Raw genomic sequence first — 25,711 nt, forward strand, 5'->3', positions numbered from 1 at the left:
CATACAATATACACAAATGCCATGTATCAATACAGTTCAATGTTCACTATCAATGTGTTTAAGGTCAACATTAAGGAAACAACTTTACAAATACAGGTGGCCTTTTGTGCTTACCTGTATGGAGGAGGCCGCTCCACCCCCAACCCCAATCCTGTACACTGGGCCGCCCACCTTTACAATCCTGGCACCTGCACCACACACAAACACACTCATCACTGGGAGTCTCAACCTCAACACAATGATGTTATTGCCCAATATACAAATTTTGACTTATTTCTTATAACTCCCAAGGAAATGACAAACTGACATGAACAGTATGAGCAGCAGGATACCTTCTTGAGGTTCGTATTTTTTCACCATGGTGGCATCCAGGGTTCCAATGCCTCCACTGAACATGATGGGCTTGATCCACTCCCTCCTCTCTGTGTGACCTGGCCCTCCTGTGGCAAGTTAGGAAACCCTCAAATCAGCTAAAGTTATGGAAGAGCATTATTATCTTCAGAATTTAGGGCTTTTTTCTGTTTTCTGTTAAAAGGAAGTTTCACATCTATATATTTTCACAAATGTTATTAAGCTAAATCAAAACAACCCTGGTCTCATACCAGTGTTAGCAACTAGATGTTACCTAGGACTATGGAATTGACAAGTCTGAATTGAAGACATCAACCAAGTTCTCACTCACCCACACCGAGGCCAAAGGAGCGTGCAAACCCAGCTATGATGGGCTCACCAAACTTATTGCCATAATCAGAGGCTCCATTAGAGGCCTCTATGGCTACTTCTAGTGATGGAGCAAAGTTACTTGGATACTCCACATCCTTCTCCTCCCAAGGTAAATCATAGCCTGGAGAAGGCAGATGAACACAAATTACCCATATTATAATGATCAACTACATTATTCATGATGTAAATTCCTATTTCTCTCACCAGGGATCAGCAGATTCCCAAAGCAATAGCCAGCAGTGCCTGCCACCACATGTCCACCTCGGCCAGCTGCCTGTACATCACGAATCCTGCCGCCTGTCCCTGTTGTGGCACCACTGGGAGAATGGACACAATCATTACAAACCAGTCTTTACATTGAAAGTTAAGGAATCACATACTATACACTAATAATGTAAAAAGTGCAGTGTACACTGATGAAGTATACACACACCTAAAGGGAGCAACACCAGTGGGGAAGTTGTGTGTCTCTGCAGTCAAGATGATGTGCCTGAGGCGACGTTCCACCTTGACCTCTGAGGCAGCACATGGGTCTGATGGCACCAGGACAGCTGCCTCCCATCCCTTGATGCCACTGTGGGGAAAGGACAAACCCTCAGTCACACATGAGGGAAATACATAGCTTCTGGTGCAAAAAGAATGGTGATCAACTCTTAGCTCCTATACTGTACACCTGCATCTCACCTGGAGTTGTCTGAGAAAGCAATGATGTTGTTAGGGTGGGTGGTGGCTGTAGTGTTGGTTGCTGCCACCATTTCCATGAGAGAACAGGGCAGCTTCTCTCCTTCCACCCAGTATTTCCCCTTGAATTAACAACAAGCCATAGGGAATTAGCACAGAGATGTCACCTTCTGCCATATAAAATGTATTTGGTCGCTAACAGAATGGTTTTGTGTTCAGTTTCCAGAAGAAATGCGTAAAATATTTCTTACATTCTCCTTTCATCATTGTCAATCATGTACAAGAACTCTAGGCACTACATATTTTATGTGTCACTTACCTTGAAGAACCAGTGTCGAGAGTGCTCAGAGTTGGACTGGGCAAGGTCAAACAGCTCTACTGTGGTTGGATTTCGCTGCACCTTTGTCTTGAAGAGTTCAGTGTAATAGTCTACATCCCAGTCATCAAAAGCAAGTCCTGTAGTGATGCAAATAGAAACCTCTGTTGTGATGCAAGACTGTGGTGACTTGTGTTTCAGCTTAACCAGCTAACCTGCGACAAGTGATATCACCTTCAGAGTTTCACAAGTTTATCACTCACCCATTTTCTTGTTGATTTCCTGCAATGCTGCCTTGCCACTCCCCAACACATCCACTTCTATCCAGTCTTCTGGCTCCACTTTGAGAGTAAAGCTGTCCAGGGGCTTAACATATTCCTGCTGGGTCATGGGGTCATGTAGTGCTGCCACCAGCTGCAACATTTTTTTTTCCTATGAGATAAATTGTGCTACAAAAGTAATTAAACAACATGTATCCTGATATTAGTACTCAATGTGGAGAAGTGAAACATCATACAAGTCCACCCAACCTTCTGCCTGTCCTCCTGTGAGAAAGGAGCAGAGGCAGTCACCAGGTAACGGTGAGCTCGCTCTAGGCGCCTCACACATGTCAGCCCTGCCGCCTGACATATGCTGACTGCATTGGTGCTCCAGGCTGTGGTGAAGGTCAGCCTGTGTAGAGAACATACAGTAATGTAATATCAACTACAGTAAATACTGTGCTTGTTCTATACTCATTTCCAAATCTTGAGAAATATAAGCCCCTCCCAGTAGGCAAAGACATGTCTTGAATAAGTCTTCAGGTAAAGCTCTGGCTTCATTTGTATTCACCTTTAGTACCCTACCTGGTCTGCATCTCCCTTGGGAATATAAACAATTAGATTTATTCCCTCAAGAATTTCTCTCTCTCTCTCTCTCTCTCTCTCTCTCTCTCTCTCTCTCTCTCTCTCTCTCTACAAACACACACATGCATGCATATCTTTCTATCTGTTGAGAGAGGTCAGGCCAATCCACTGTCATTTGACCCTAGAATTAAGGTGTACAGGGCATCTAGCAGAGGTTGCTACCATGACAAATCTGCTGCAACAGCACTGTGAACGAGGTGAACTTGCTGCAACAACAATGCAATACCACAGCGACAGTGCTGCAGCACTACTACTGCTTAAGTGTAAGCACAACCAGCATTGCCAGATTGTTTTGGCCATATTATCGTACTACACAGGTTGAAATTATTGTACTTCTGGTAAAATTATCGTACATATGTAATTATTCCAAAAATTATGCAAAACTGCCACTTTCCAAATACAGAATTTAGGTTATATATATATATATATATATATATATATATATATATATATATATATAATATATATATATATATATATATATATAGAGAGAGAGAGAGAGAGAGAGAGAGAGAGAGAGAGAGAGAGAGAGAGAGAGAGAGAGAGAGAGAGAGAGAGAGAGAGAGAGAGAGAGAGAGAGAGAGAGAGAGAGAGAGAGAGAGAGAGAGAGAGAGAGAGAGAGAGAGTGCGCGCACACCCCCTAAATGATGTTTTCCATGCCCTCGCTGGCCTAAACCCTCAGAAGGCTTATGGACCTGATGGGGTCTCTCCTATTGTTCTCTGAAACTGTGCCTCCGTGCTTGCACCTTGCCTAGTCAAACTCTTTCAGCTCTGTCTGTCAACATCTACCTTTCCTTCTTGCTGGAAGTTTGCCTACATTCAACCCGTTCCTAAAAAGGGTGACCGTTTTAATCCCTCAAACTACCGTCCTATTGCTTTAATTTCCTGCCTATCTAAAGATTTTTAATCTATCCTCAACAGGAAGATTCTTAAACATCTATCACTTCACAACCTTCTATCTGCTCACCAGTATGGGTTCCGTCAAGGCCGCTCTACTGGTGATCTTCTGGCTTTCCTTACTGAGTCTTGGTCATCCTCTTTTAGAGATTTTGGTGAAAATTTTGCTGTTGCCTTGGACATATCAAAAGCTTTTGATAGAGTCTGGCACAAAGCTTTGATTTCCAAACTACCCTCCTACGGTTTCTATCCTTCTCTCTGTAACTTCATCTCAAGTTTCCTTTCTGACCGTTCTATTGCTGCTGTGGTAGACGGTCACTGTTCTTCTCCTAAATCTATTAACAATGGTGTTCCTCAGGGTTCTGTCCTGTCACCCACTCTCTTCTTATTATTCATTAATGATCTTCTAAACCAAACTTCTTGTCCTATCCACTCCTACGCTGATGATACCACCCTGCACTTTTCCACGTCTTTTCATAGACGTCCAACCCTTCAGGATGTAAACATATCATGCAGGGAAGCCACAGAACGCCTGACTTCATATCTTTCTAAAGTTTCTGATTGGGGCAGAGCAAACTTGGTATTGTTCAATGCCTCAAAAACTCAATTCCTCCATCTATCAACTCAACACAACCTTCCAGACAACTATCCCCTCTTCTTCAATGACACTCAACTACACTGAACATCCTCGGTCTGCCCTTTACTTATAATCTGAACTGGAAACTTCTTATCTCATCTCTAGCTAAAACAGCTTCTATGAAGTCAGGCGTTCTGAGACGTCTCTGCCAGTTTTTCTCACCCCCCCCCAGCTGCTAACTCTGTACAAGGGCCTTATCCGTCCATGTATGGAGTATGCTTCACATGTCTGGGGGGGTTCTACTCATACTGCTCTTCTAGACAGGGTGGAATCAAAAGCTTTTCGTCTCATCAACTCCTCTCCTCTAACTGACTGTCTTCAGCCTCTCTCTCACCGCCGCAGTGTTGCATATCTAGCTGTCTTCTACTGCTATTTTCATGCTAACTGCTCTTCTGATCTTGCTAACTGCATGCCTCCCCGCCTTCCGCAGCCTCGCTGCACAAGACTTTCTTCTTTCTCTCACCCCTATTCTGTCCATCTCTCTAACGCAAGAGTTAACCAGTATTCTCAATCATTCATCCCTTTCTCTGGTAAACTCTGGAACTCCCTGCCTGCTTCTGTATTTCCATCTTCCTATGACTTGAATTCTTTCAAGAGGGAGGTTTCACGACACTTATCCATCAATTTTTGACCACTGTTTTGGCCCTTTTATGGGACTGGCATTTCAGTGGGCATTTTTTTTTTTTATTAGATTTTTGTTGCCCTTGACCAGTGTCCTTCCTACATTTAAAAAAAAAAAAAAAAAAAAAAAAAAAAAAAAAAAACTCAACACCTCCAGACACACTCCAACACCCCCCTAAACACACCAAATACACTGAAAGCACTGTCACGGAAGACAAATACTACAAAGACAGACAGGGCAGCAGGAAAAAAATTAACCTAAATATTGTTTTCTTAGCATTTTCCTGTTTTATCACCTCCTCTATTCCTTCTCCCTTCCTCTTCCTCCTCTATTTCTCTTATTTTCTTACTCATTCTACTCTTATCTACATATCTGAGTTTAGAAACATGTGGAAACACCAGGAAAACACTGCAAAATACGATAAATATTACCGAGGAGACAGCGGAGCCGATCAAGGTCCCGAGTCCATGATGGCGGCAGTGACGTCACGGATGTTTTACGTACCGTAACGGATTTCATTTTGAAATTGACCCCTCGAAAAAATGGAGCTAGGCTCGAATGCCTTATATATTCTGACTTGATAAATACTTTAACTAATATTCACAATATTATAACAGCTCCAGCTTGAGTAGTATTTAAAAAATATCCAAATGAATTATGGAAAAAATGTTGAAATATTCGGCACCATTTAAATCATTGAAAAGTCCACAACATTTGAATTTTCAGGAACGTAAAAAATTTTTAAAAATCTGAACGATCATCTTACACCATCAAAAGTTACCTGGAACAAGAAGTAAACAAATAAAACCGAAATTGTGTAAAAAACAAGTGTTGGAACCTAAACACGATTAAAAATCACTGAAAAGTCCACCCATTTTGACTCAACAACAAGATAAAACACTTTAAAACATACGAACTATTTTTTCAAGCAATGAAAAGTTAGTTACAAGCTGAAATAGAGAGACAATAACACAAAAAGTGTTGTAATCACAACTTTTAACAGGACCATAAACCATTTTTAAAGTCCACTTATTTCTCTCAACAGGAACGAAAAAACACTTTAAAAATCATAAGCGATTTTTAGAAACACAAAAGATGTAATTAGAGCGTGAAATAAAAAAAACAAGTTTGTCAAAATACTGCCAAAAAAACATCCCACATTTTCGTAAAGCAACACAAAATTGAAAACAACTCAACACAAGCAACGAAAACACTTCTAAAGCAAATAATGATTTTTATAAACCATAAAAATATGCTATACGAGCAGAATAAATAAGTTAAGAAAATTACCAAAAAAATACTGGAACCAACAGGTTGGCAGAGGTGGCCAGCAATCATGGCGGCCCTTGGCAGCGGAGAGAACGGCCACTATTTTGCCTGTTATTTTTCCATCGTAACTAAATGAGGCAATGGCGGATATATCTAGCTAGCGGATATGAAAGCTTAGTCATGTGGCTCCACTTTGTGACGTGTTAGGCTTACAATAAATAAGAGATGAAGCAGATAAAAGCTCATAATAAGGACGCCCTACCTCTATCTGTTTGTTTACATAGATCTCCCTTCAATATTTAGCTAAATTTTCAGACTCAGATGCGAGAAAACCCTAAATAAATAATAAATAACCTCAAAAACACCCAAATAACGAATAAACTGACAGGAAGTCCGCGGGAGGAGTGTGTTACGGTGAGGGCGATAAGGCTGACAGGAGGAGGCTGCCAACACTACTCACCTTAAGTAGCTGTGTCTCTCTGGTGCTGCTTGATGGAGGAAGAAGCTGCCGGGAATATGCAAATACTGATCGCTATTAGGAGTGTGTGTGGCAAGACTGACCAGTGCCGACCAAAGCAATGTAACACAAATCCCTGCCTTCCTAGCGTCACCACCACTCTGCCCTCACAGCACTATTCCTTAGCCCGTGAGTGCACAACACACTTCCTCTTTTCTACAACTTTAGGCATGATGAAGGCATCAAGCGATAAACAGTGCACACGCGGGACTGAGTCACTGAGTAAACACAGTGTAGTGGAACGCGGGTGGCGCGAAGCAGTGCGCTCTGGTGGCGAGGGGGCAAAGTATGCCTCGCGCGGGAATTTTAATCGATTTTATGAGTACACATTGATATTTTATTGATTTTAAGGCTCGGGGAAATATGTGCCAGATACTTGAAGCTGCAGGATACTCGAATGCCGGATGAAAGGGATTTTACTGTACTGTGACTGCTGTGAACAAGTCTCAATCAAAAACCATTTGCCATCCAAATTTGCCAATGTGGGAACAGGACTTTTAACTTAATCAAGCCTTTGGATGGAAACACTTAAGTTATTTCAATATTATCCAAAAAACCTACATACCTGGGCCCAATCTCCACCAGAACCTGAGAGTCGTGGCTGGCCTGCAGCTGTGTGGTGATGTGCAGCCCTGAGTCAGGCAGCCAAGGGTCTCCCAGCAGCCCCCACATCTGACACGCTGCCTCCCTGCCCAGCACCTGCATCACATCCTGCGTCTGTGCTTCTTCTTCACCACTTCTGGAATAATGCTTTGTAGTAGTAATGGTAGTAGTAGCAGCAGATCTAGATAGACCAGTATTTTAAAATAAGAAATATATAAATCAATTACATGCATAACTACGTACAGAGAGAGAGAGAGAGAGAGAGAGAGAGAGAGAGAGAGAGAGAGAGAGAGAGAGAGAGAGAGAGAGAGAGAGAGAGAGAGAGAGAGAGAAATTTCCCACGAAGGGATTACAAGGAACAAAGTTTAAACTGTCATGATTAATCAACATTGCCTACAAATCAGAGCTGTACTAGGTCACGTCACTTAACAGTCTTGCGGTGTTACTTACTTCCCGTCGACCAGAATGTAGTAGCACGTTTCCTGCTGGAGGCGCGCGAGGGAGGGGCACGCGATCCGCAGTCGTTGAAGCAGCAGGCCGGCGCTTCCACTCTCCTCTGTCTCCCCTAATGTTCTGTACACCCGCACCACCACCATTTCTGTAGGAAGAATAACACATTCAGCCAGTTTTCATATGGAAGCTCAACATGCAAGTTTCTTGTCCTAATACTAAAGCTTGTACTCTGAAACGCTCTGCTTTCTCATTATGACTGCTTTCAAAGGCCACAAAGACGATTAGCCGGGTTCTCAAGCGTGTTTCTTAATAATATACAAATTTTGTTACACCGTCACTAGAACCATAAAAAACACTCTGGAAAGCCGTGTATGGAGGCTTCGAATCGATCACAATAGATTCGAAACGGAAAAATGAAAGAATGGTAATAGTCAACGAGATAATACATGTAAAGTGAACACCTGAATTTTGTTAATACTATTGCAAATCCAGACACTAAGTGAAACTTGTGATCGCACCCAAGATGATTTAGCTGAGTGGAATCTTCGTCTAGCAACACGCGTACTTTATTAAGGAAATGATCAAGAATGTGACCCCGCCAAACCAGCGTGCAACTCATGCCACCAACTACACCCACCTATTGATGCATAGCTATTAAGTGGTCCATGAATGAGCGTAAACATGAAGGTCACTTAGGATGGCAACCCTAGCCGCTGTGAACATCACGTGACGTCTTTACAGCAATTACAAAATACTATTGTACTAAATCACATACAAAAAACTGAAACTGTCAATGAAAGTCATCACATAAAAGGGGAGTCCTAAGATGAGAGAAATCTGAAATGCATAGTTACACTCGTCAGGATTAGTAAATACCTAGTTAACATCACCAGTCACCACACATCTCCACAGCTTACTACGTACACAAGCTCACCTACACGAACTGTGGCCAAACACTTCAGCACAGCGGTATGAAGGCCTCACCTGGCGTATTGACAGCGAACACAGCAAGAAAAGGAAGCTCACTGAAACAAGCCGGGTACCAGGCTCCAGACACCCTTCCTACGTGACTCCTGACCAAACACTGGCTCAAGGTCACGCAGTCACTGCAAGGACGGGGCGCTGGGGTAGTGGGGCGGCGGGCGGTGGTTGCTGGTGGGGTGAGACAGGCGGCGGCCACATGGAGACACACACACGATGCCACAGTGCGTTATTTGTGTGGATATTTTCAGTGCCATACGCGTTATCCTGACACATCCTGAAGGTTTACGTGTTAGTTGTGCATAAAATAGTAACAAGTCATGTGTGAAACTGGCAGGTTATGCAAGTCAATGAAATTCTTTGGGTAAGATTATACATGGCAAAATTTATTAGGATTACTCATTATTACGATTATTTGTTGGAATTTAGTTCATCTCACTCACCTCGTTCCTCTCATCATCATCATCACCATCTCGAGATATACTAAATAAGCAAATATTATGATGTAATAGAACACAATTTACAGCCAGACCACTAATTTGAGGAAAGGTCAGTTACCAGTTAGTGGTTGTTCTCTCTCTCTCTCTCTCTCTCTCTCTCTCTCTCTCTCTCTCTCTCTCTCTCTCTCTCTCATTCGGGAGAACACAGTCATTCATTCACCTTCGTTGTTGTTGCTATTGTCACTGGTGATTTATTACTCATACAAATCGTGTGTAATTGTTCAGACATACATTTTATTAATACAATACAATACTTTCAAGTGGAGGCCTCGGTGGTAATAATGACAGTATGAGCCATGCACATATGCGATCAGGCGAGTACACTGACTCAGAATAAGAATACATGTTACGAATATAAACACACTCATTGACTTAATATTATAGTGAACATCACACAGCAGATTTCAGCCATCAACACATTGGGAATGTTTGAAACCTGCGAGAATCTCTCTCTCTCTCTCTCTCTCTCTCTCTCTCTCTCTCTCAACACAAACGAATCCACAAGTTTTAAGCCTAAACTGGAGCGAGATAACACGCAGGAGACAGGACAGCAGTGATTCGCTCCTTGCACACTACCCTCAGGTACACTGTTGCCCCTCCCTCTCCCCGCGACGTCCCCGCATCACCCGTCACAGTCAGTGGTAACGCTATCAAATATAACTTATCACCTATACACTAACACACTAGAGTCACAACGTCACATCACATACACACGACTGCGAGGGATACAGTCACGTGATCGTTGAGGTAAAAATATCAATTCACATTCAAAACATCTACTGGACGCAGGCTCCGCGGCGAGGTGCAGCCTCATTACAGGTCACCTGCGTTTCCTTCTGAACGCGACATTATTATTATAATAATAATTCAGTGTAAATCTGAGTGAACGACCCAGATCATAACGAGGAGCCACGCAGGCAAGCCAAGGCCACGCGGCTGTCCTCGGCTGCTGGAGTCTTGAGGCTGCCTCATAGGTCTTGAGCACTCGAGGCACGTCTCACGTTAAAAAGCAAAATTGGCCGCCACACAAAGTACAAAATCCAAGTTAGATGAGCTACCTAAGGGGAAAAAAGGAAGCTTAATGTGCGAAGGTAAAGGTGATAAGACTCATCTCCAGCAGCACACGAGTCACAAAACTCATCATTTCATCCAACCACTGGACACCAAGCCAGGCCCTCTTACCCATCCGGCAAGGCAAGGCGATGACCAGCAAGACAATTTACCATACCTCTCCAAATAAATGTTTCACAAATGCAATATATATATATATATATATATATATATATATATATATATATATATATATATATATATATATATATATATTATATATATATATATATATATATATATATATATCATCTGGGGTGAGCAAAGCAGTTTTGTTTCATCTCATAAACCTTAAAAATCAATGTCTCCATCAATCACCCCTAGCGCCAAGGTCAGCGCCATCTCCCCTCCTGCCTGGTGACTGTCACTGTCAGTGGGTAAGTTAAGGTTTTTCGTCACTTATGTCCTGGTGTAATGAGCCCATCCGTCAAGCCCTTCTGTCAACACTCGTGCTTGTGGCGGCATAATTTCCCTCAAGGGAGTGCGCGTCAACATCCAGTTTCTCCAGCAAACATACGAGAAAAATGCATGTCATGCAAGTTCATTACGAACCGCTATTGATTAGCAAAGGCAGCCTGCGAAGGACTAACCCCTCACCCTACAGAGGATTATCACGAAGGTTCCACTGCTGCTTGTGGAAGTGAGGACGATAGGTCTGGCATCATCTCTAGGAAAAGTACGTTACAGACTTTCCTTGTGGATAAACGTCTTGACGTTGTGTTGGCAACCCGCGATCCTGCGCGTGCTGGTCAGGGGCAGCAGGGCTCTATGTGCAGCAAGAGTACAGCACACTTACCGCAAGATGATACAGTTATGAAAAGATGGATGCTATCATACTTGACACACAAGGACATCCATTGACAGACTCGTGAGGCGGACAAAGTATTAAAAGTAAGGGACGGGGATGCTCTGGAATGAAGCTCATTAGTCTTTCTTGGTCGCTTACAGAATAGAAAGCAGCGGGAACCCAGCAACATAACTTTTCTAGGAATATGCATTTTATCAGTTCTGACATCCAGAAAGTCTGGATTTAACTTTGTCCTCCCTTTCCTGCCTGGAATGCTAGCTTGGCAAGGGACTGCGGCGAGGCCATGAGTGAGGCCACCACACACGTCACCCGACTATGGAGCCACTGTTGTCGCTGGCGTCGTCGCCGCCTTCATCGTTAGGGGGCAGCGGCTCCTCTGGTACCGTAGGTGCCTCTGCCAGAAGCAGTCCATTCTTTAGGTCGCGAGGAGACAATCTGGCGAGCGGTCTGGGAGTGGGTAAGTTTTTGAGGTGTATGCCGCGAACCTCCACGACCGGAGGACTGGCGCTGGCGAGGAGAGGCGCGGGCGGATGGGCGTGGTGGTGCTGCAGGTGGCTCCCTGCAGCCCGCGTGGAGGAGTGCCGCAGCGCCTCTGTGTCTGGCGGGAGAAAGTGTTGTCACTATTGACTCCCTCGCGAAGAACATTTATCTTTACTCCTCAATGAATTAAATGAACAACAACGAACTTTATGCAGTAAACGAGTCACGACAAGCGAACAAGACGCGGCTTCCGAGACCAAAAATTTTCACTCCAAGAGCTCCTGGTCACCTGAGTTGTGGCGGTAGCGAAGCCTCCGAAAGGTGGTGACGGCGCTGGTCATTTGCTGCTGGAACTGTGAGGTAGAGAAGGTGTAGAGCGCGGGATTGACGGCAGAGTTGATGGGTAGCACGAGGATCACAAGCCAGGCGTAGAATCCTTCTGTGTGTGGCGGGGCGGGGCGGGGGCGGGGGCGGGGCAGAGCAAGGTGGGGCAGGACAAGGAGGGGCGGGGCAGGGCACGAAAAGAAGAGTCAGGAATTAATAAGACAAATCAACACTAAACACCTGTAAACTACTACTGTTATCTTTCCACCGACAAAACTCTCCTAACCTTTCTCATTTTCTTCCGACTCTCGAACAAAACAAGGATGGGTTGAGAAAGAGTGACAGTAGAGAGCAGGATAAAGAAAGGAAGACGAAGAATAAGTTATCAGAAAACCACACCAATTCCTTACGATGGACTTCGACGTGGGCGAGAGCGGCGACCTTGAGGCACATGATGGGCAGCCAACACAGGCAATTGGTGACCACAATGAAGAAGAAGCGGAAGGCGAAGTTCATCTCGTCGCTGGAGCGGGATGTGGAGAGTCTCGTCCAGCGAATGTTGACGAACAGACCCACGTATGACCCGAAGATCACCACCATGCTGAGAGGCGAAGACCAGGACGAGGGCGAGGTCAGAGAGAGAGAGAGAGAGAGAGAGAGAGAGAGAGAGAGAGAGAGAGAGAGAGAGAGAGAGAGAGAGAGAGAGAGATTAATCACGAGAAAGAGACTGGAGAAAATTAAGAGGAAGAGGTGAGAGAGCGAGAGAAAATGAAATACGAGAAAGAGGCTAAAGAAAACCAGGAGGCCGAGGCAAGAGAGGAAATGAAAGACGAGAGCCAAGGTTCCTATAAATCTAGCGTTCTTGACGAAAACGAGACTTTAGGAAACGAGAACGAGGCTTAAAAATATATATACATTCTTTTCGAGATTCAATTATCTGTAATCTTTGAGGAAAACCATTAGTCGCAAAAATTTCTGAACTTTTTTTTTTTTAAAGGTCTGGAATATATCCCTACTATCAGATAGAAATGCTGAAATTAGAAATGTTTCAACTTTTATTTAATTAAGCTCCTGAACGAGATAGAAAAGAAATAACAGCACATAACAGCTTGCTAAAAACTGTCACGCATCCTACCCAGTTTAATCTTTGATCCACCTAGCACTCCATAATACCGACAGGAATAAAAATCACGTTCCTCCACGTTCAACACCCACCTGACGAAGTTAAGGCCGAGGAAGATGAAAGCGGAGTATTGCCAGCCCGCCAGATAAGGTTCATTGATGTAGAGCGGGAAGCAGACCGAGTTGTTGCCGTAAAAACTTCTTATCCACAGGACTGAAGTGGAGGACGAGACGTGGGCGTTGAGAGGCAGTGGTGGACAGGGATGGCGATGAAAGACGAGGCGAGGCGGTGCACGGCGGGGCGAAGAGCGATGAATGAGAGAATATTTGTTAAATTAAAGTGATCCTTGTATTTTGTAATCGCTGACAAATGGGGGACTATCTTCAAAATTTGCACGTAGAATTGCCACTGAGATTATGCCACGAACTTTGAGTAAATGGTGCATTACCATAGCAATTAGTAACGTTGTAAGTGAGTGTACCATCAGCACAACATTACTTTAACTCTGCTTGCTCGTACGCGCGTAACACCACTACATATAATAGTACCAGAGAATCATGTATATCTATTGGACAGCTTGTACCTATTTCATTATCAGTTATAACGAATCCTACACTTATCAAGGACATTACACATTAATTAGTCAAGGGAAGAAAACTATGGATTAACTCACAGGGGAAGAGGGCCAAACTGATGGAGATGAACCAAGTAGAACATTAAACAAAAACCTATTTCACTGCCAATTAAAACGAATGCTACACTAAATAGAGACCCTACCCATTACGAAGCCAGGAAATAACTCACTGGGGAAGAAGGCCAGACTGATGGAAGTGAGCCAGATAGAACAACAGAGAGAGAGGAAAAAAAAAAAAAAAACACATACACACACATATCTATTTACAATGAAGCCGAAAGCTACACTAACCAGGGACATTACAGATTAACTTAAGGACAGAATACAAGAATTAACTCACTGGGAAAGAAGGCCAAACTGATGGAGGTGAGCCAGATGATGGCAAGACACAGCCGGGCGCCTCGCAGGGACAGAGTGCGGCCGTCCAGTGCCTCGCTAATGTACAAGTAACGCTCCAGGGACATGAAAGACAGGATGAACACCGACGTCTGCAGGAGGGAGGCGGAGGTGAGTGCACGTGTGTGTGTGTGTGTGTGTGTGTGTGTGTGTGTGTGTGTGTGTGTGTGTGTGTGTGTGTGTGTGTGTGTGTGTGTGTGTGTGTGTGTGTGTGTGAGTGAGTGGTAAAGTGGGAAGCCTACATAATGAAAAACTCATGTCGTGTCACCATCAAGAAACCAGAGAGAGAGAGAGAGAGAGAGAGAGAGAGAGAGAGAGAGAGAGAGAGGAGAGGAGAGGAGAGGAGAGGAGAGGAGAGGAGAGAGGAGAGGAGAGGAGAGGAGAGGAGAGGAGAGGAGAGAGGAGAGGAGAGGAAAGGAGAGGAGAGCATAGGAGAGGAGAGGAGAGAAAAGAGAAAAAAAGTAGAGAGGAGAAAACTAAAAAAAAGAATAGAAGAGAACAGGAAAGACAAAACAAAAGAAATAAAAATAGAAATAAACACACACACACACACACACACAGTAGTAGTAGTAGTAGTAGTAGTAGTAGTAGTAGTAGTAGTAGTAGTAGTAGTTTATTGACAAATCTAGCAGAGCACAAATACATAGTCCAAACACACACACACACACACACACACACACACACACACACACACACCTTGACTCCCTCCCCCTAAACACGCACCTCAGAGGAGACCATAGCCAGGACACCCGCAAGGATACAGGTGTAGGAATCCGCCCACTGGAGAGCGTGTGAGTTGAAGCTGCCCCTGGTCATGGCATCCTGCACCCCGATCACCACCAGGTACACCCCCATCAGGAGATCCGCGGCTGTGTGCAGAGTGGCTTGGTTAAAATGAATGAGTTGAAAAATACATGTTATATTTCAATGGTATGTTTGAGTTTTGAAGTCTTTGTTATGAATCTTGTGTTTTTGTATTGCTTTTGAAGTTGTAGATAAGTCTCTCTCTCTCTCTCTCTCTCTCTCTCTCTCTCTCTCTCTCTCTCTCTCTCTCTCTCTCTCTCACCTGCTAAATTCTTGACAAATAGCTTCAGTATCTTATTGTCCTTCCTGGAGATGGCGCGGCAGAAGATGACTACCACGTTAGCGAACAAGGTGACCAGCGCCATCACCCACACCGCCACCCGCAGCGTCCGCCACCCCAGCAGGTCCTCGGTGCTGGTGACTCCTGAAGGTGCGGGATGGATCAGGCAGAGGGAAGAAAAGGGGAGGGAAGGAGAGTGGAGAGATGAGGAGAGGTAAGGGGAGGAGTGGAATCCTGGGTGATTATGTGCATGGTTGGTTCGTGTGTGGGAAATAAATGCGCACGTAGAGAGAGAGAGAGAGAGAGAGAGAGAGAGAGAGAGGAGAGAGAGAGAGAGAGAGAGAGAGAGAGAGAGAGAGAGAGAGAGAGATACTATTCCCAGTCTGGCACAAAGAGCATTAAATTTTACACATCCTCTCTTCATCCCCCTTCCTTTTCCTTCCCCTCTCGACCTCAAGAAGAAAGGACAGGCAATAAAATCTTCTCAGACATCTCCTCAACCTTCCCATCACTGACGTTTAACTGGGAGGGTGACGGGTGACGGGTGACGGGTGACGTAGCAAGGCATTTCACTGCAGTTTAACGTGTTTTTTCTTTTCTTTCGTTTTTTTTTTTTTTTTTTTTATTGATTTTGGCCAGCGAGTTTATGTTCAAGGAAGGAATTACTTGAACGTCCATCATTCTTTGCACTCCAGACCTCCCTCCCTCCCTCCCTCCCCCCTTCCCTCCCTCGCCTCCCGTTTATCTCAGCGTTGCAAGAGAGAGAGAGAGAGAGAGAGAGAGAGAGAGAGAGAGAGAGAGAGAGAGAGAGAGAGAGAAGGAGGAGAGAGAGAGAGAGAGAGAGAGAGAGAGAGAGAGAGAGAGAGAGAGAGAGAGAGAGAGAGAGAGAGAGAAAGCACAGAACAAAAAGTACCTCTCAATCCGACAAAAACAGCAACTCACCGTCAAAATTGGGGAGACAGACGGCGACAGTGGGCACGTAGCGACAGTACCTGAAGGTGTCGAAGTACCTGAAGGAGGGAATTGGGGGAGGAACCACCTTGAGTATACAGTAGTTAAGACAAGGACGGTCGATCTGGAATGTGGCTTCCTTACGTGTTGACTACAGTATGCAGGTGTCTGTGCAAATATCTGGTGCAGTTTAGCGAGTCAATTATGCAGGTTGGGAAAAAAGGAAAGGATTGTTATCTTGTTTTCAATTTAAAGACCCAACTTAAACTCACTTACCCTAACTTAACACTGAGGTTCGTTACGTGCGTACCAAGTGCAGTTTTGCCAAGGAAATTATGTTGGGTGACAAAAAAAGTAGATAAGTAAATTAATGAGTAGTGAAAATATCATCTGGTCATTAGCAATCAGAAGGTTAATGGCCGATGTAAACTATGGGGACGCGCAGGCTCCAGTCACGGTCCAATCACATTATCATTAAATGCATTTCAATGGAGACCGTGAGCACCAGTGTGAATGCTTCTATGTAACATGTGACTGGACTATGAGCGGACCGTGACATGAGCGTGACCTTCCCTGTAGAGCGCACCAACATTCCGGTAGGGCAAGTGGCGGGAACTGTTCTGGCTCATAAGAAGTTATCGTATTGTCACTAGGAAGATGAAGGTTAAATACTCAGGAACGGCAGGTGACGGAAACTCTTCTGGTATTCAAACACAAAATATCGTAATGTCACTAGCAACATGAAGATTAATACTTAGAGAACCTGTCGCCACTAGCACCTGGAAGATTAATGCCCAGGAGGGAAGGGACAAGCGGCAAGAACTGATCACTGGCACGAGGACTCCTCACTCACACAAACTTGAGTCCCGGGAGGATGTGGAAGTTCTTGGTGTGGATGTCGTGCAAGTCAAGGTCCTCCAGTTTCCTGAAAATATGGGAAAGAAAGAGAGAAGAGAGAAGGAAAAAGAGAGATGGATTAATGTACGCACACAACACTTCATATATTTTTTTTTTTTATCTTCCTGCTTTTTTCATGTTTTCTTTCTTTATTACTCTTTTTTTTCTATGCTGGTTATTGTGTTTCTCTTTTCTTCGTTATCATTAGTCTCTCTCTCTCTCTCTCTCTCTCTCTCTCTCTCTCTCTCTCTCTCTCTCTCTCTCTCTCTCTCTTCAGCGTAATGAAATGTTAACAACAGCCCACTCGTTATGCTTGTGAATTAACGTTCTTTATTACAGTCATCAATCATTTGCTTTATTTATTATTCAGGCGTTATGCATCATCATTACAAACACTTAATATCACCTACTAACTTATTCATCTACTCGAACACTCAGTCAAACATTAGTGAACTTACTTATTCATTCAATCAATCATTCACTCACTCGCTCACTCACTCAGCTCAGACATTCGCACACTCACTGAACCATTCATTAACTCATTCATTCACTCAAACAATTAACTATTCACTTACACATTCATTCACACACTCACTCAAACATTAACTTAAAAAGACCGATCATTCACTTATTACTCTCTCAATCAATTGGTTAATCACTCACTCGTTCACTCACTCACTAATTCACTAACTCATTCCGTTACACACCCCCTTAATCAATCGACTAACCATTCACACACAAACCCACACACAGCAACAAACATACACGCAGCAGGAGACACAGCAGGAGGAAGGAACCACTTACAGCATACTGAGATGACTGAGGCCCTGGAACAGCCCCGCCACGGACGTCACACGGTTCCCTGACATCACACTGTAGGAGGGAGGAGGAGGAGGAACCTCTCACAACCCATCCACTGCCGCCACTGCGAACAGAACAACACCACAGCCGCAGCCTCCACGCACTGGTCGGGGCGCCTCGCTAACACACAGCAGCGTCTCTCAACTTTTATACTCGTCACTTGTACTACTCAGAAAAGCCAACGGAGAGAGAGTCAAGGTGGCTTTATTGTGTGTGTGTGTGTGTGTGTGTATGTGTGTAATGAGTCGTTTTGGGAATTACCTTCTTGTTAACGTAATGGTTTAGGAAACAAGGGATCTGTAGACTAGAGCTGAAGCTGATTGGCTGAATGATTGATTAACTGACTGACTGAATGAATGAGCACCTTAATGAAAAGAAGGGATCTGTTTTACTAGACGGTAGACTGTTTGACTGACTGACTAACTGAATAACTGATTGATACTGACTAAATGAACACGTTAAAAAGACCCTGCATACTTGAACATGACTAACTGACTGACTAACTGAATAAACGATTGATACTGACTGAATGAACACGTTAAAGAGACACATACATACTTGAACATGACTGATTGACTGACTGACTGATTAAGAACAGACCTGTATCCTTCTCCTGTCCTCAGCCATGTATCTTGTCCATGGGATACACAAATACACAGTCCCACCACTTAAACCAGTGCTGTAATACGTCCCACTAATCATACATTTAAAACTTCAAACACATCTATACGTTCTGAGTCCCTACGTGTAAAAGTGTATTTAATTATTTTCACGCAGAGGCAGAGTCAATTGGTCTAGTGGTAGTTATGCAGGCTCTGTTAGAAGTTATTAGAGTTTTCAAGTGTTTTGTGATGGTACTAATATTTACACGGGCTCCATTATGAGATTACTAGTGTTTTCAAGATGTTTGATGGTTTTAATGGTAGTTTTGCAGGTTTTATTAAAGGTTATTAGAGTTTTCAAGGGTGTTTTGTGATTCTACTAACATTTATGCAGGCTATGTTATAAATCATGGGGAATGTAAACGTGTGCATTGGGAAAGGAGAGGAAAGCTGTTCACTAAATTGCCCTACGTAAAAAAATCTATTAGTTTGTCGATTGCATTTCTGTCATGTGGCGTTTGTAGTCCTGGGATGTGTATAAGGGTACCTCTCTCTCTCTCTCTCTCTCTCTCTCTCTCTCTCTCACCCAGTTTCCTCGCAATGCCTCTCACCGCCACTCTCACTCATTCAATACCACAAACTCATTCTCACGTGAAAGGACTCACAGTGGGAGGTCATACGTGAGATATCTAATAAAGCAAGACTGATTCTCTCTCTCTCTCTCTCTCTCTCTCTCTCTGGTCATTCAATACCAGTAAACTCAGTGGGATTATCCGTAGGACATAAAAATAAAGAATGACTCTCTCTCTCTCTCTCTCTCTCTCTCTCTCTCTCTCTCTCTCTCTCTCTCTCAGACAACTCAATCACGTGATAATCGGATTTGACGTCTAGAAGATGCTATACCAACACCATCACCACCATCACCACCACCTCTCGCTCAACACCTATCATTCAGCCTCTTACACCGCCCTGCACTCCGCCACCACCGCCACCATCACCATCACCACCGCTGAAAACACTCACAGATGCCGAAGGTGGGTGAGGGAGCTGAGGGCAAGTGGATGAATCGTTGCTATTCTGTTGTCACGAAGGTCCCTGAAAAATAATAGTTATCCTTGAAAAATGAAAGATGCTGCTACGTTTTCTATGGAAGGTGATGTTTTGTGATCCTACGTAACAAACACATACGCACACACATTTATACATACTCCTATGACCTATACTAATACGCTATACAACGCCAGGAAACTCACTCACAGGTCAGGAGGGGAATATTTTAAACAATTTATCTCACTACTGTATGTGTTCGGTTATTGGAATAGTTAACACTGACATCTATCGGTGGAGTTGTCAGCTTCTAAGAGGAACACTGCCCTCTGTTGGGAATATTTCGAATTAGTTTAGTGTAGAGAAAGAAAGAAACAGAATAGTAGACAGATAGCTAGACAGATAAATAGATACTTGATTGATATAAATATAGATAGATAGACTGATAGATACGTAGATGGATAGATAGATGGATAGACAGATACGTAGATAGATACACGGGCAGAGAGAGAGAGAGAGAGAGAGAGAGAGAGAGAGAGAGAGAGAGAGAGAGAGAGAGAGAGAGAGAGAGAGAGAGAGAGAGAAAACGGTAATCCTAGACTAATAATCACAAAGAGCCAAACATTAACATTTGCATTTCATCCCCGCCCTTTTGAATCCCGCCATGAAACGGAACGAAGAGGACACAGAGAACAAGAGAGAGAGAGAAAAAAATAAATAAATAGACAAAATATGAAGATTACTCTGCATTATAGCTTACTTACAGGGTCTTGAGTCTACTTACACACGCAGACATACTTACACTATTACCTGTTATGATATATTATGAGTTATTAAAAAGACAGGTTATACAGCATACAGGTAAGGATGGTCTGTACAGGTGAGGCTTACTTACAAGGTCCTTATGGCGGTAAGATGCAGCAGGAGGGTGTTGGTGATGCTGGCCAGGCGGTTGTTGTTCAGGTACCTGCAATGGATGTTGTGGTTGTGGTGGTGGTGAGGATAAGGGCGGTGGTGTTGATGGTAATGATGATGATGATGATGATGATGATGATGATGATGATGATGATGATGATGATGATGACTGGAGTGAAAAGTAGTTATGGATAATAGGAACACACACACACACACACACACACACACACACACACACACACACACATTCTCCAATTTTTCACTGACAATCTCCCTTATTCACTTTTTTTTGAGGGGGAACAGACAATTTATCCCCCCTTCCTCCCTCTCCCCCCTACACACACACACACACACACACACACACACACACACACACACACACACACGCGCGCCCTTTTTTTAGCACCCAAGTCCTTCCCCTTCCCTACCCCTCCCCCGTACACACACACACACACACACACACACACACACACACACACACACACACACACACACACACACACACACACACACACACACACACACACACACACACACACAAAGGAATAAAAGAAAAATGCGAACAAAAAAAAAAAACAGCAATGAAAGTACGAAACAAACAGCATAAAGAAGGGAGCCGGTGAAACATTTGCATACCCAAGGTAACCCCACTGCTGCTACTGTCTCCTGGCGATGAAAAACGAGCATAGAACACAAAGGAAAAAAAAATAGCAGAAACCAGAACACAAAGATATACACGTGACAGAAGCAACCCAGATAGGACAGCTTACTAACAGAGACAAGAAGAGAGGACTGACTGACCTGCAGGGATTTAACACAGTAGCAGTAGTAGAGTAATAAGAGTAGCAATAGTGGCGAGTTTCTTATGCAATCAAGACTGGACAGTTTACCAACGAAGATAAGTAAATAAGACAAGGATTGACTGACTGACTAGCTGACAACGAGACTTTCCAATAAATAAATAGATTAGAAAAAAATATAACGACAGCCAAAATGAGAAGTGACTGACTGACTGACTTCACTGCCGTATGCAATAACAAATGAACAAATGGGTGAATAAATAAATTTAAAAAAACGTAAAAATATTGACAATTAAAGAGAAAATGACGAAATTACTCACATGCAACAAGAACTGAACACACACACACACACACACACACACACACACACACACACACACACACACTCCCTCCTAGATTAGACTTACCTTTAGGATTAATGTTAAGTTTTTCCCACCCCCTATGTACATTTTTAGTTTGTCAACTGCCTAAATAATAAACCGTTTATTATTATTACTATTATTATTATTACACACACACACAAAACATTGATATTCACCTAAAGAAAAGCAAAGGAAGTTAAAATGAGCAGGTTTCATTAAGAACTCGCTAGTGTAATTTTCACACGTGGCTGCAGAACAAAGAAAACGTGTCGGAGTGACTCGTGATGAAGGAACTTATGTCTTAAGGATCAGAGAAACGATTGTGGCGATGGGGGAAAAAAGAGACTGAAGTGAAATAATGATGATAAAGTAGTGTTGATTGTTGATGATGATAATGGTGAGCACAAAACACACAGGAGAGAGAGAGAGAGAGAGAGAGAGAGAGAGAGAGAGAGAGAGAGAGAGAGAGAGAGAGAGAGAGAGAGAGAGAGAGAGAGAGAGAGAGAGAGAGAGAGAGAGAGAGAGAGAGAGAGAGAGTCAGTCTAGTAATTGCAGTGATTACGTTGGAAATTAAAGAGATGAAAATGTGAAGGTAGCGTGTTCACCCTTATCATCTGCAAAAGTAAAAAAAAAATAATAATAATAATTAAATTGAAATCAAACTGGGTAAAGGAAAGTAAAGCGAAGACGTACCAGAAGAAAAAAAAAACACAATAATAATGAGTCGATCAATAAACTTAATGAAAAGGAGAAAAAAATATGATATTTTCTAAGATTAATTGAATGTGAACAAAGACGCCTTTTGTGGTGAGAGAGAGAGAGAGAGAGAGAGAGAGAGAGAGAGAGAGAGAGAGAGAGAGAGAGAGAGAGAGAGAGAGAGAGAATGTTAAACACACACACACACACACACACACACACACACACACACACACACACACACACACACACACACACACACACACACACACACAAAGAAACACATACCAACACATTAAATAAACAACAACAACAAAAATAATAATGATAACAACCCACGGAACAAAAGAAGGAAAAAGGAAGAAAAAAAGATCAAGAAGAACAAAAAATATGAGAGAGAGAGAGAGAGAGAGAGAGAGAGAGAGAGAGAGAGAGAGAGAGAGAGAGAGAGAGAGAGAGAGAAGGCATTCAGTTTCACAAGTGAGGTGTTACTACTCCTGTCAACGAGGGAAGCGTCATGCGAGTGAGGAGCAAGAACACAACAGATGGGACGGTCTCTTACAGGCTGGTGAGGTGAAGAAGGGGCGGGAAACTCTGGCCCTTCAGCGTGAGTAAGTTATGTGCCATGTTGCTGAAAAGAGAGAAAGGGGAAACATGACTTAAGCTCCTCATCGTCAGTCTTTTAATATTCACGGAAAAAAAGTGGTTTGCAAGGACGCGGAAAAGAGAGGATATAGATAAAGTTTGTTCGGTGTTTTCCTTTCATTTATATTTATTTATTTATTTATTTATTTATTTATTTATTTGTTTTTTTTTTGTCCAAGTTAAGGGGTTATTTATCAAGTAAGAGATGTTAGTGTATATATACGTGTGTGTGTGTGTGTGTGTTTGGTGAGGCAGTTTACTATTGAAAGGGGTGAACTTGAACTGTGTGTGTGTGTGTGTGTGTGTGTGTGTGTGTGTGTGTGTGAAACGCCATCCACGGTACATACATGAGCTAAGGTTACAGCACCAAAGCACTCCTATACATAAATTCCTCCTATACAGACTACCACTACCACCACGACCACAAACACCACCACCACCACAACACTTACCCATCAGCCTCTACAGCTCCTCTCACCTCTACCTCTATAGCTCCTCTCACCACCACCACCACCATCACTTCCTAGCCATCCCACCCACTAGAAAAATACTATCATCACGTGTATTCCTCGTCACAATACAACATCCAGTGACGTGGGCAGATTCTAGTGATGCGGGCGTGACTTGATTTGCTTGTATTTCTCTTTAGACTTACGATCTCAAATGCGGGTGGTGTCAAATCTTGTCACTCTCCTCGCATCCTGACTAGTGAAGAAGGGGAAAGAAGGGAAGGAAGAGAAGGAGGGGAAGGAGGGGAAAAGCAATGGTTAGATACTGAAAGGGGAAAGATTAAAGGTATGCTTCTCATGGTTAGGTTGAAGGGGAAATTCAGGAGTGAGGATTTGAAGGAGGAGGAATGAAATGAAATGGAAATGGTGGAAAGTGAACAGCAAAAACATGGCTATTGAATTTGATGAGATTGTTTATGAGAGAGAGAGAGAGAGAGAGAGAGAGAGAGAGAGAGAGAGAGAGAGAGAGAGAGAGAGAGAGAGAGAGAGAGAGAGAGAGAGAGAGAGAGAGAGAGAGAGAGAAGGCGACAGAGAAACACAGACAAAGCGACAGAGAGAAACGAAGGCAGAGAAAGAGACAGAGACAGAAAAGCAGAAATAAAGAAACAAAGAGAGAAAGACAAAAAAACAAAAAAAAACAAAAAAAAACAAAAAACAGAGAGACAAAAAAAATCTAGAAAAACAGACGAAGACAGGAACAGGGGAAACAGAGAAAAAAGACAATCATATATACTTCCTGACATACACACACACACACACACACACACACACACTCACAGGTCCTGGAGTGCTGGCGTGTACTGGAAACAGGTGAGGTCAAAGGAGGTGATCCTGTTCCTATTGATGAAGAGCACCTTGAGGACACCCAGACCCAGGCACGTGTTCTCCTCCACCTCCCGGATCCTGTTCCCCGTCAGGTAACTGCAGGAGAGAGAGAGAGAGAGAGAGAGAGAGAGAGAGAGAGAGAGAGAGAGAGAGAGAGAGAGAGAGAGAGAGAGAGAGAGAGAGAGAGAGAGAGAGAGAGAGAGAGAGAGAGAGAGAGAGAGAGAGAGAGAGAGAGAGAGAGAGAGAGAGAGAGAGAGAGAGAGAGAGAGAGAGAGAGAGAGAGAGAGAGAGAGAGAGAGAGAGAGAGAGAGAGAGAGAGAGAGAGAGAGAGAGAGAGAGAGAGAGAGAGAGAGAGAGAGAGAGAGAGAGAGAGAGAGAGAGAGAGAGAGAGAGAGAGAGAGAGAGAGAGAGAGAGAGAGAGAGAGAGAGAGAGAGAGAGAGAGAGAGAGAGAGAGAGAGAGAGAGAGAGAGAGAGAGAGAGAGAGAGAGAGAGAGAGAGAGAGAGAGAGAGAGAGAGAGAGAGAGAGAGAGAGAGAGAGAGAGAGAGAGAGAGAGAGAGAGAGAGAGAGAGAGAGAGAGAGAGAGAGAGAGAGAGAGAGAGAGAGAGAGAGAGAGAGAGAGAGAGAGAGAGAGAGAGAGAGAGAGAGAGAGAGAGAGAGAGAGAGAGAGAGAGAGAGAGAGAGAGAGAGAGAGAGAGAGAGAGAGAGAGAGAGAGAGAGAGAGAGAGAGAGAGAGAGAGAGAGAGAGAGAGAGAGAGAGAGAGAGAGAGAGAGAGAGAGAGAGAGAGAGAGAGAGAGAGAGAGAGAGAGAGAGAGAGAGAGAGAGAGAGAGAGAGAGAGAGAGAGAGAGAGAGAGAGAGAGAGAGAGAGAGAGAGAGAGAGAGAGAGAGAGAGAGAGAGAGAGAGAGAGAGAGAGAGAGAGAGAGAGAGAGAGAGAGAGAGAGAGAGAGAGAGAGAGAGAGAGAGAGAGAGAGAGAGAGAGAGAGAGAGAGAGAGAGAGAGAGAGAGAGAGAGAGAGAGAGAGAGAGAGAGAGAGAGAGAGAGAGAGAGAGAGAGAGAGAGAGAGAGAGAGAGATTTATCCTTGTTCTATTCTTTCTCTTTCAACACACACACACACACACACACACACACATATAAATAAATAGATAGATAGGCAGATTAATAGATAGGTAAACACAGATAGACACAAGTAGTAAAAAAAAAAATAGAAACAAAAGAACTAGTAAAACAAAACTACAATAAAAACTGAAAAAAATAACAACCAAAAACGAATATACAAAAATAAATAAATAAAAAATAAATGAATAAATAAATAAAAAAATAAATAAAAACACCAACATTTATCTGTGAGGGAGAAGATAATAACAGAACATACGACAACAGACGCACTGAACACACAGGAAAGGACTCACAGGTGCTCGAGGTAATGGAGGCTGACGAAGAGGCGGTGGGGCAGCTTGGTGAGGCCCCCGAGGTGTGTGATCTGCGGCAGGAGAGTGGTGGTAGTGAGGGTAGTGATGGTAGTCATGATGGATACA

The 25,711-nt window shown here is 43.5% G+C and overlaps 1 protein-coding gene across 8 annotated transcripts in view; it reads right to left on the bottom strand.

The window, feature by feature from the left end:
- LOC135112603 (phosphoribosylformylglycinamidine synthase-like) overlaps positions 1-25,711 on the bottom strand; it is a 54,693-nt gene that overhangs the window by 7,018 nt on the left and 21,964 nt on the right. For 2 of the 8 annotated variants that reach the window (XM_064027107.1, XM_064027108.1), the window contains 22 exons: positions 25,586-25,656; positions 24,126-24,269; positions 22,757-22,825; positions 20,317-20,388; positions 19,398-19,469; positions 17,716-17,784; positions 16,868-16,939; positions 16,006-16,073; positions 15,046-15,207; positions 14,703-14,848; positions 13,924-14,071; positions 7,621-7,768; positions 7,133-7,306; positions 2,251-2,392; positions 1,984-2,134; positions 1,724-1,860; positions 1,408-1,526; positions 1,157-1,297; positions 928-1,040; positions 683-844; positions 333-440; positions 115-188 (listed from right to left, as the gene is read on the bottom strand). In XM_064027107.1, coding sequence (XP_063883177.1) covers positions 115-188; positions 333-440; positions 683-844; positions 928-1,040; positions 1,157-1,297; positions 1,408-1,526; positions 1,724-1,860; positions 1,984-2,134; positions 2,251-2,392; positions 7,133-7,306; positions 7,621-7,768; positions 13,924-14,071; positions 14,703-14,848; positions 15,046-15,207; positions 16,006-16,073; positions 16,868-16,939; positions 17,716-17,784; positions 19,398-19,469; positions 20,317-20,388; positions 22,757-22,821 — 2,343 coding nt within the window. In that variant the 5' untranslated portion in view covers positions 22,822-22,825; positions 24,126-24,269; positions 25,586-25,656. Of the gene's footprint in view, positions 1-114; positions 189-332; positions 441-682; positions 845-927; positions 1,041-1,156; positions 1,298-1,407; positions 1,527-1,723; positions 1,861-1,983; positions 2,135-2,250; positions 2,393-7,132; positions 7,307-7,620; positions 7,769-8,557; positions 8,812-13,923; positions 14,072-14,702; positions 14,849-15,045; positions 15,208-16,005; positions 16,074-16,867; positions 16,940-17,715; positions 19,470-20,316; positions 20,389-22,756; positions 22,826-24,125; positions 24,270-25,585; positions 25,657-25,711 lie in introns of those variants that run through there. The other 6 variants (XM_064027109.1, XM_064027111.1, XM_064027110.1 and 3 more) reach the window with 6 other exon arrangements.

The sequence above is a fragment of the Scylla paramamosain genome, chromosome 24 (assembly GCF_035594125.1).
Source record: "Scylla paramamosain isolate STU-SP2022 chromosome 24, ASM3559412v1, whole genome shotgun sequence".
In the NCBI taxonomy this organism is placed as follows: domain Eukaryota; kingdom Metazoa; phylum Arthropoda; class Malacostraca; order Decapoda; family Portunidae; genus Scylla; species Scylla paramamosain.